General features: G+C 34.4%; 2 protein-coding genes across 2 annotated transcripts; one reads left to right on the forward strand and one right to left on the reverse strand.

The window, feature by feature from the left end:
* Positions 1 to 4,929: 4,929 nt before the first annotated feature.
* Positions 4,930 to 6,065, reverse strand: LOC127127538 (probable glutathione S-transferase). Its single transcript, XM_051056741.1, has 2 exons — positions 5,582 to 6,065; positions 4,930 to 5,494 (listed from the first exon to the last, which is right to left on the reverse strand). The coding sequence occupies exons 1-2, from the start codon at positions 5,900 to 5,902 to the stop codon at positions 5,141 to 5,143; spliced, it is 675 nt and encodes a 224-aa protein (XP_050912698.1). The 5' UTR covers positions 5,903 to 6,065; the 3' UTR covers positions 4,930 to 5,140.
* A 3,935-nt stretch (positions 6,066 to 10,000) lies between these two features.
* LOC127127541 (probable glutathione S-transferase) lies at positions 10,001 to 11,178 on the forward strand. Its single transcript, XM_051056744.1, has 2 exons — positions 10,001 to 10,416; positions 10,617 to 11,178. The coding sequence occupies exons 1-2, from the start codon at positions 10,108 to 10,110 to the stop codon at positions 10,968 to 10,970; spliced, it is 663 nt and encodes a 220-aa protein (XP_050912701.1). The 5' UTR covers positions 10,001 to 10,107; the 3' UTR covers positions 10,971 to 11,178.
* Positions 11,179 to 11,514: the final 336 nt, after the last annotated feature.

The raw sequence follows: 11,514 nt of genomic DNA on the forward strand, positions 1-11,514 counted from the left end.
CAACACATCACTGCTACCCAAGACACGAAAATGTCATGTGATCTGACAAATCCTTCTGTGATAATATTTATGCATATAATTACCCTTTTTCCCTTATGTCTATATTGAACACAAGGCATAGACCGTGTCATCCTTGTCCAGTTTAATATTAGGCCCATAGACATTTATCCTGTTACGCAGGATGGACAAATTCCATCTAGGTCACTCATGTCCCTCAGCATGCTTCGTGGAGTACCCATCAACTATCTTTATGGTTATCCAGTTACGGACAATGTTTGATCAGCAATAAAGCACTCGACTCTACATCTAGGGTCCATAGTGGTTTCAGGTCGAAGGGTGGTATACACCATTATCACCATGAGAATAACTTATGACACTTTGCATAACTTTCTATATAGTATTCTCATAGCGGGTCAATCAAGTATAAATATTACTCTTAACATTCATACCTCTGTTTAAGACTTGATAACTCCTTATCCATGATCCATGAGATGTGATCATCAGTCTATATACATAATAGTCTTAATGCTTTAATGTTATCCCACTTCACAATAAAGCTCGACTATGGATACTTTAAGAATAGTGTCCTTATGTTTAATGTGATCTCATGATCAAGTCACACTTGATACATTAAATGGACTAGGTATTCTAGGGACTTTATTAATCAAACATAATAAAGAAAAAGTCTTTTATTATTAATAAATAATTCGATACAAGTACCAAAAGTATTGGCCTCTAGGGCTTACACCAACAATTACCACCATGAATAATGCTATACACCACCACAACATGAAATGTTAGATATTCTGGTCCTACTTCACCATACCTTATTCTCGTCAGTTAAATCTACAATGCAATTATGCTCACCGGCGAACCACCACTAAACTGCCTATTCCATTTAGCTATTTGAAGCTGAGTCAAGGAACAAAGATGTTTGCGCATGATTATGTTTGAGAAACGAGGAAGTCTCAAGGATCACAAGCACAAATCTAATTGCATTCACAGAAAATCTCGCCACCGAAAAAAGCCCTTACAAGAATACCTCGTAAGTAATAGACTATGAGAAACAATTTTGATCCAATGCAATCAAACTATCATGTCTCTCTTGACTAGAATTGGATGCACAAGATATAAAACTATCCTTTTGTCTTCTGTAACTCTATAACTCAACCCCGAAAAATGAGAGAGTGCATCCCTCACAAGGGTGTATACACGGAGGAAAGACACCCCTGACTCCAACTAACATTGAAGTAGTGCATCGTTAAAGATGCCTCCAACTGACACTCTCATTTTTCTCGCTCGACTCCGTCGTTCTGTAAGAATACGCTCGTTTGAATAAAGGAAGCCATGATCAATTCATAATGATCGATGAGAGACTTTCGAAAAGAACCCCTTAAGGAATCTCACCATTGTGAGGCTATGCTCTTGGTGCAGGCATAATCCAATTTGACGCTAGGGATATAACTCTGAGGTCTCCTATAGTCACACCGATAGTTACGTTTTGAAGGATCGTGTTGGACATATACCCCAGAATAAAGGAAAGAAAAGAGGTTGCAGCCCTGTTGTTCAAAAGGTAAATGTTGAGTTATTCTCATAGACAATTTTGTTACGTCGGGGTATTCGCGGTCCTGAACAGGTGACGTCTACAAAGGTGTCAACCGTCCTTTGGTGCTCCTCACTTGAAGATGTTTGGATGAATCTGACGCGGACCATCGCCTCATCTGTCTATCTCAATGCTCCGGTCAACCGAAGAATATGTGAGAAAGAGGGAGATCATTGTATCCTTATAACTTCTTTTATGAATTAATTACTCTGTAAAACTGTTGCACAATGCCAATAGTTGATATGCAAGTTGTTAAACATTACGACCATAAAAAATATTGTGAATGTAGATAACACACTCTCCTCTTAGGAACTAGCCACTCCAAGAGCATAGGCAGTGAAGCCTAGAGACATCCACCCCGAACATGTCCTACCCTAGGGGTAGGAAAAGAACCATACCTTTGGGAGAGGATGATTCCTAGCGATGTGGTGAAAGAAAAATAACTTTTCTCAGTCAGATCTAGTAACAACAAAACTGTAGTTGAGACTACAGAGTTCAGAGCAAAGCAAAGTTGGCAGGTATCTCGCACCCCGAAGGAGACAATACCTTGTAGCTTCAATCACGTGGACTTAAGGTTGACTAATGGACACTAGTGATGCTCTTGAGGTAGACAAAATCTAAAGCGCCCACATGCAAACAAAATTAAATTACACGGATAATGAGCAATCCCTGACACAATAACAACTCGTAACCAATCAGAAGCGTAAGACGACAATAAAGAATAGCCAAATACGTATCCAATACACGAAGTTAAATAAAACTCCAAATCATTGAGGTAAAAATATATTTATATAAATATTGTTATCATAGCCGAATCACAAAAGTCTGTAAAATATTATAGGGACAATAAAGAAGGAAAAATAATCAAGCTTCACGGCCCGAAGATGAGACACCCTAATCACCCTCATAATTCCCCTCTGGAGCATCCTTAAAAGGGTTCACTCCTTCGACAAGAATAGGAATTACAGGGCAGAATCCCTTCACCTAGTTCACTCCCTGATCAAGGACCCCATATACCCCCTGTGAAATTCTATGAAAGGACTCTCAGAATCTCTCATTCAGGGAAACTGCCTCATATTTGTAAGCCTTCAGAGTCTCGACATGAGTCTTCTTCTTCAGCTGAAGATTTTCCCAAGCCTCCTCCGTGTGACGATTTTCCTTAACAATAACATTATAGGTCTCATGATGACTTTTCTTCCCAGCCTCAAGGGAGGAGTTGAGCTCAATGATTTGGACAACTAGAGATGAAAGAGAATTGTGGAGCTTCACTTGTTCTTGTAAAGCATCAACAAGCTTGGCCTTTCCTTACAAGTCGACAAATTCCTTCTAAAGGGAGGAACACTTCTGATCCATGGCCTTGCACTTTCCCTTCCAAAAATCCTTTTCCTTGGAATGATTACCTACAATCAATATGTCCCATCTGCTAGTAGTGACCATTGAGAATAAAGAAACATCCTGATGGGTATGGAAGTTGACCTCATAAAGGAGCTACATCTTCTCAACCTCAGATAGGTTCAGGATAAAAGATAGATCCTCTGTCGATACAACAATATTAGCCTCCCCAAGGGTGAGAGGAATCCATGAAGGAAGAATGACAGAAAGTCGAAGGAATGGAGTTAACGACCTTGAGGCAGTGTCCCCGAACAATCAAGTCCGTTTAGGAGAACCCTCCTCCAATGGGAAATGTTGGTCTTCATCCAGCCCCTATTTGTTGGAGCATGAGATTATGGCATATCTTCCACAAATAGAGTAGTCACAACACTAGTAAACTGGTAGACCCTGGGGGAATATGTGATAGCCTCAACATATGGGATATGAGAAATGGTCGTAGGAAGCGCCACACCCGAGCCAATAGGATCAGTCTTAATACCTTGAGCATTGATGAGGTTATAGACCAACTACATTTATCCATGTTGTTTGAAAGATGCAATCACACGTGTTAAAATAAAAAACTATGAGACTTTGTCCTCACCAAAGATTTATTTCCTCTCACTGAGGCCTAAATAAATGTAAATCCACTCCACATGACCCAATGTATAAAAACTATATCACATGAAAAGTAAGGTACATTCTTCTAATATCCACTTTTCACTACACTCATCTTGAATCTTGAATTGACTTGAGCATTGTAGTGCTAACTTTGTAGATTCACCCCACGTCACCATATTGAAGATTAACACCACTGAATCAAGATTCCACACCAATTGATGACATCTAATTTAGGTTCTCGATCGGAACAAAATTCAATCAAAGGAATCACCTTCAAAAGTTACATCATCAACATAGACAAGTAGGGTTGTAAAGGAGGAATCCTTACTTTTGATAAATAAGGAATGATCTGAAGATACATTTTTGTAACCATGGTGAATGAGAAGTGAAGCTAGTTTCTCATACCATTGTTTACTTTCCTATTTTAATCCATAAAGAAATTTGATCAATTTGCAAACTTGATTTTGTTTTGAAGTTTAGACACCATGTGGAACTATCATGTAAACATCCTCATTTAACTCACCATGTAAGAATGTATTATTTACATCAAGGTGATGTAAATGACAATTGTGAATGGATGCTAGAGCTAAAACAAGTCTAATTGTGGTGAGTTTAGCAATTGGTGATTTTGTTTGAATAGTCTAATCCTTCAATTTAGTTATAACCTTTGGCAACTAACCTTGCCTTGAACCTCTCTATGATTCCATCTGACTTATGCTTGATTTTATAAACCCATCTACATCCTATTGGTGTAATATTGGGTGAAAGATCTATCAATTCCCAAATAACAGTTTTTTTAAGAGCATGAAGCTCAACCTTCATAACTTGATTCCAACATTTAAGCTTGCTTGCCTCATTATATGACTTAGGTTTAATACGATCAGTGATGGAAAGGCTAAAACGACATTGAGAGGGAGATAAATTTGAATAAGAAACGAAATTAGAAATAGGATAAATAGTACCAGAAGAAGATTAATTTGATGTGTCATTCAATGGTTAATGCCTCATTCTTGATGATACACGAGTGTTATGAGGTGGATTATCATGGACAATATGGTCTATTAGTGGTGCAAAAACATGTAAGTTAGGGGCATAGACATTTTGGGAATTAGTTGATGCTTTAGGTATAGGAATGATAGGTAAGACTGGTAAATTTGTGTCTGACTTATTATACAAGTCATTGATGTATTCCCAATTATGTATAACAGAGGAATCTTGAATTTGGTAAGGCAAAATTTATTCATGATACGTGACATTCTGGATATGAATATTTCATGGGAATGAAGATCTAAGAGAATTCATCTTTTGTAAACAATAGCATATCCTAAAAATATTGATTCAAGACCCCAAAACTACATATATAATAATATTAATAGATAATTAAATACAAGACCCCAAAACTATTAAAAATTTAATTCAACAACATCCAAAATAAAATAAGAACTAACATAAATTCTACTACTAATTTAGCATCTAAGTAATTTATTTAACCATAATTCATACTATATAAGTTTTCCTTAAATTCCTCAAATATGTAATCCCCTTAATCTATTTTGAAGCAACAAGACTTTCAAAACGAGCTTTAAAAAAAGCCAAAAGTGTTTCCCTCTGAGGCAATTGTTCCTTAACAATTGGGTGATTGTTAAAGTCTTCACTCCATTTATAAAGCTTAGGAAATTTGTCACTAGTAAACAACTTCAATCCTGTAGCTTCTTGTATAACAGGAAACCAAAAAGCTATAAACACACCTGTAATATCAACAATCCCAATCTCTTCTCCACCAAAATATTTCTCCTTGAGTTCATTCTCAAGAAATTGAAAAGCCACTTCTATTTCCTTAAAACTCTCCTCACGTTCCTTTTCATCAAGAGAAGAACTAGCTTTCCGTACAGCACCCAAATACTGTTATAACAAATTAAAATAATCAAGAATCATAATTAATTACTTAATTATCATGCTAATAATAACCACAACAAGAAAATTAATTACCTTATCATCTATGAAATTTGACCAGAAACGAGCCAAGGCTCTTTTGTAAGGATCAGAAGGCAAGATTGGATTTTGCTTCCATGTCTCATCGATGTACTCAAGAATCACAAGTGATTCTGAGATTGGTTTTCCATTATGAACTAACACAGGAACTTTTTTATAAACGGGATTATATTTGATGAGTGTTTCACTAAAGTTTCCTAATTTTTCTTCCACATATTCGTATTCAATTCCCTTTAATTTTAGAGCTATATCTACCCTCGTTACAAATGGACTTCCTCTCATTCCAAAAAGTTTCACTTCTTCCTGATTTGATGCCATCTTAGTGATTCAATTATTTGGTTAAACAATAGTTTTTTGGTTATTTGATTTATATAGAGCCAGGATTTTAAGGAAAAAATGGCGTAGGATTATTGCCCAAGATATAAGATCGAGAAAGTTCAGTAATACTATGCTACCTTTTCTATTGAGAAAAATTCTGACCACATGAATGCCCAAAAAGTGATGTAAGCGATTAAGTAAGCAATTAGTATAGAGATATTTTTAGACGCCAACAAAAATGTAAAAAGCTTCCACTTTCAAAGGACAAAAAGGTAATCTAACTTATAAGACATAATAAGACAAATATTTTATATCATGTCTCATTTGGTTTTATCTCTTATACAATAGCATTGAGATGAGATACCAAGAGTATCTCTAAATTTTATCAGAAGTTCTTTTAAAATTTATCTTGGAGACATTAATATTAAATATATTTAATTAGAGTTTTGTTATCTTTTATTGACTTAATTCATGAAATTAATCTTTGTTAGGATTAATTCGGAGGTTAACACGAAAGAATATTTTTATTTATGAATAACATATATTGTGAGAGACACACCACATGTTCATTCTATTCTCATTTTCATTGATTGTTTTTTATTAAGTGAGCATTGATGTTGATTTTTCAAGTAGTCAATAGAAGGACACCTCAATTTTGGATTTCGAAAATTGATTTCCTTGTCGTACTGGTGAATAATTGACTTGTGAGGCTCATTATTGCTAATACATGGATCACAGTTGTCTACGCGTTGCTTTTGCTGAAACATCGGATCATGGACGCTCTCGTAAATGAAACAAAGATTGTGGTTGCTCTTGTTGTTATGAGATTGTCACATTTGCTTCAATTAATATTTGCATTTCATCAAGTGTGTGAAAAAGTGATCAATGGTGTGGAACCATACTTGAAAATCCATCTGAAGTAGAAAGGACAATTGACAACGATAAAAAATAGCAAGACTTTGTTCCTCGTTCACCAAGTAATAATACTAAGATGTTTGAGAAGATTACGAAATCTACAAATTCCAAGAGTGACGAGGAAATCCGTGTGAAGAGCTATGAAGGTCATGCAAAGGTCAATAAAATGAAGCTCCATGCCTCTAGGAGGTAATACGAATTGATGGAGATGAAAAATGAAAAATGATGATAAGGTAGTTTACTACTTCACAAGGTTGACAAATCTCACTCACCAAATGAAGAGTTGTAGTGAGTTTATGGCATACGAGGTTATGATAATACTTACCACAAAGTTTGATCATATTGTAATTGAAATTGAAGAAACAAAGAAATTGAGTGACGACAAGAGTGAAGACATGCAGAGCACTCTTGAAACCTCTCAATTTAAGTTGATTAAAAGAGAAAAGGAAAAGACGAAGAATAAGTTGTTCTAGTTAGATTCAAGAAGACCGAGATCAGCAAGAAGAAATGGAAAAATAAGATGGAGCAGTCTAATTGAAAAAGAAAAGGAAAACATGAAGATAAACATGAGTCATCTCATAGAAGAGGAGGAAGGGATGTCAATAAATTGAAGCAAGAAACTTCTCTTTAACAAAAAGAAGGATACATGTTATAATTGTGAGGAACTTGGAACTATGTTGATGAATGTTGCTCTAGAAAAGACAAGAAACCTCATAACAATGAACAATAATAATAATAATAAGAAAATGTGGCACAAAAAGGCTTCAATTATGATTCTGAACCATTGATGTTGATGGTTACAACAATTAAAAATGCAATGGATGCATTGACTTGGTATCGTTGGCACATGGTGCTCAAATCATATGTCATGGAGAAAAAAGCTTCATACTTTTTGTATTCCTTCAAGAAAATAAAGGTGAAGATAGATGATAAGAACTCAATGGAAACAAAAGGCATGGGGAGTGTTCTTGTGTATCTGTAAGATGGAAATGATAAAGAAGGTTATATATGTCCCATAGTTGAAGTGAAATCTAATGAGTGTAGGTTCTTAAGTAGATAAGGGATATGATGACTTCTCGACAAGTGTACCGATAATGTCATAGTAATAAAAAGATCGAATCCACATGGACTGCTTTTGAATAAGACAAAATATGTGCAATGTATATAAAATAGTAAATGGGGGGGGGGGGGGGGGGGGGGAAGGGTTGAGTTTGCAAGAGAAAAGTAAATGTTGATGTTTGATGCCCTATATGAATAATCGTATCCCTATAATCCCATAGCGAATTAACAAAACCACTATAACTAATCCCTCGCGAAATAACTCACTAATCACTACTCGGAGTTTCCTATCCCTAGTCTACCAGCGTAAACAAGATTAGGCGATGCAGATAAAGTTAATTCCTTATGCCACTACTTGGGGTCTCCTATTCATATTCAATCAACGTAAGTACAACAATTTCCCTAGGTCCAACACATAGACTAAAGTTCAGTATTTCCTATGTGCCCAAAATCAACTTAAAAGAGTATTTCACATAAAAAAAACATTAAGAAAAATAAGCAATTGAATAAGATTATAGATCAAAAGATTCATACAAAGCCAAATTAACATATTACCCAACAATATTGAAATAACTTCATCATAACACAACCTAACATAGAGAAGCTTAACTACTCATAATTCAGATTACAATACCAAAAACAAAAGGCGAGAATAGCATGTGAATTCCCTTGAAGTAATGACCTCTAATGGCTTCCAATGCCCTCAAATTCACCCCCTTTTTTCAAAATATTTCTTTGCTTGTGATTTTAAACTTAGACTTTGTTTTAATAATTAGAAACTTTGGCCTTATGCCATTGAATTTTCTAACTCTTTCTTGAATCAAATTTGTAAATAAACTTAATCATATTGAATTGAAATTTCAAAAGACAAAAAGAACTAACAACTCCATTCAAATTTTTGGCCCCTTGGTGCCTTCTCTTATTAACTTTTGTTAAAAGCAATGCACCAACTCATTTAAATTTTTTACCACGAACTACGAGGTTTTGATCCCTCATTTTTATATTGGTATGTAGGCACAAGACCACACAAAAATATAATCAATGAATTATTTTCTCATCCCCACACTCTATTTTTTTCTCAAACATCTTTTATACCAAAAACATATGCACACATAAAAAAGGGCTCCCTAGGAGTACCTAAGACACTTTGGGTGCTAACACATTCCCTCTGTGTAACCAACCCCTTACCTGTAATCTCTGACATTTTATTATTTTTTTGATTTGAAAACTTCTTATCTTTTGGTTTTGTTCGTACTTTTCTCCTTTCCTTTGGAAACAATAAAAGCGTGGTGGCGACTCTGATTTTATTGACGTTAAGCTTATCCATAGCTCGATGGTCATGAATTTACCGATACACCTAACATCCTTATCAGTTTTTACTCATACCCAACCAAATATACTATCGAGTCTCTCAATACTTCTAATTTTTCCCCTTTTGGTATTTTTCCATCTAACCAATGAACCTGCTCCCTCTTCAGTTGATCGAAACTACAGATGTTCTAGAAGAGCATCAACATCGGAGACTTGTCTCTTGAATAAATACTTTTCCATAGCGACGACGAACATCAAATATGTTTGCAATATGGCGAAATGAGATGTGAAAAAATGAATCACACAACACATCTATTTATATATAAAAAAATTCACATTACACTTCCAAATTACACATGGGCGCCAATTGGATTGACAACATCATGTGCTATAGTCAATCCAATTGGCGCCCCCACTTAAAATTTAAGGATAGACGCCAATTTGACTGACGCCTATACCTTACGTTTTTTTTTTAAATTAGGATAGTTTGAGAATTTTTTTAAAATTGATTTTTTTTTAGAAAAAATAGGTTATATGGGTAAAAAATTCAATCTTTCAATTACATTAAAATCACCAAAATTATCAAATAATAGAATCATTTAATCTATTCCCAGTTCGGGTCTATGGATAAAACTGATTTGATGTTTGTCATCACTGCTCATGGTTGCGTAATCCCTTACATCATTTCTTTTATGCATTCACATAATATTGCCAGAAATCGAAAGTCCAACTATTAAACAGTGACAATATAAAAAAAAAGTATACACTATTTAAATTCAATATAGTATTCTAGTTGACTATAAATCCTTCCTCTTTATATCAAATAAATATTTCCGGTTCTATATATATACACAAGTAAATATTAGAAACGAATCAGTGAGCATAAAACAACTATATTAGTAAACAATTAAAGCGCTAATATGGAAGATGTGATGCTTTTTGGAATGGTGATAAGTCCATTTGTGACCAGGGTGGAGATTGCGTTAAAATTGAAGGGAATTGAATACAAATATGTGGAAGAAAAGGCTGGTAACTTGAGTGAGAAAGCCATCAAATACAACCCTGTTTATAAGAAAGTTCCTATATTTGTTCATAATGAAAAGCACATATCAGAGTCTATTGTGATTCTTGAGTACATTGATGAAACTTGGAAACAAAACCCGATACTGCCTTCTGATCCTTACGAAAAAGCCTTAGCTCGTTTCTGGTCAAAGTTCATAGTTGACAAGGTAATTTTTAATCTCATAAAAGATTTAGATCCTGAGAATATGTTTCTCTTAAGTTTGAATACCGCTAAATATAAATAACTATTGTATTGAGACAAGTTTATATAGAATTTTGACACTAAGATTTGTCCTCTTGAATTAATCGTTCCCAAGGCCGGATATTAATATTTTAAAAAAATATAACTATTATTTTGTGAAACCAGCTTATGAATGCTGCAAGGAAAGCTATTTTCTATCATGATGAGAAAGAGCTTGAGCAAGGTATTGAGGAAACAACGGTTGCTCTTCAGCTTCTTGAGAATGAGCTAAAGGACAAGTTCTTTGGTGGAGATGAGATTGGAATTGTTGACATTAGTGCTGTCATCATAGCTTATTGGCTCCCTATTATACAAGAAGCATTTGGATTGAAGTTGTTTACTAGTGAGAAATTTCCCAAGCTTTATAATTGGAGCCAAGACTTCAACAGTCACTCAATTGTTAAGGAATTATTGCCTCCTAGGGAAACCCTTATGACCAATTACAAAGGTGTTTATGAAAGGCACGTTGCTTCAAAATAGATCTATTGAAGGAGAAATATCTAAACTCATCGTTTGTAATTTTAATTTCTATTTGAAATTTAGTTGATCAAAACCTAGAATATTTTCTTGTTTAAAATATTTCAGAATTTTTCTTGGTGTCATAGGAATCGTATTTACACTCATGTTTCTCCTTTAATAATTTGTGTTGATATTAATGGCAAAATTATATTTTATGATTGAAATTGTTTTATTATTTTTAGTTAGTAAGTTATTTATGTAATTTGAGATATAATAAATATGTATTATAAAAACCAGTCATTCATATTTTCATTTTTTTAGTTTTGAACCTCATTATTTTTTAGACTCATGTTTGTTTATCGGTTTTAATTATTTTAAGAATTTAATTCTCCATCTTATTTTATGACGTGAAAGTGGATGGATTATGTGGGATCTCATTAACAGAGTTTTGATTTGATTGAATCATACTATGCTTTGTATGAAATTGATTATTTACAATTGTAGTGATGATGATGTACACCTTACAATAAGCATGCATGCATGCTCTTCCATGCACACATGCATC

The sequence above is a fragment of the Lathyrus oleraceus genome, chromosome 3, assembly GCF_024323335.1.
Source record: "Lathyrus oleraceus cultivar Zhongwan6 chromosome 3, CAAS_Psat_ZW6_1.0, whole genome shotgun sequence".
Lineage (NCBI taxonomy): Eukaryota > Viridiplantae > Streptophyta > Magnoliopsida > Fabales > Fabaceae > Lathyrus > Lathyrus oleraceus.

Bases quoted from the DNA above. Each gene is read 5' to 3' on its own strand.
- LOC127127538 (XM_051056741.1), bottom strand. From the start codon at position 5,902: ATGGCATCAAATCAGGAAGAAGTGAAACTTTTTGGAATGAGAGGAAGT. The intron at 5,495-5,581 runs GTAATTAATTTT...TTGTTATAACAG, and splicing joins CAAATTTCATAGATGATAAG to TATTTGGGTGCTGTACGGAA.
- LOC127127541 (XM_051056744.1), top strand. From the start codon at position 10,108: ATGGAAGATGTGATGCTTTTTGGAATGGTGATAAGTCCATTTGTGACC. The intron at 10,417-10,616 runs GTAATTTTTAAT...TTGTGAAACCAG, and splicing joins CAAAGTTCATAGTTGACAAG to CTTATGAATGCTGCAAGGAA.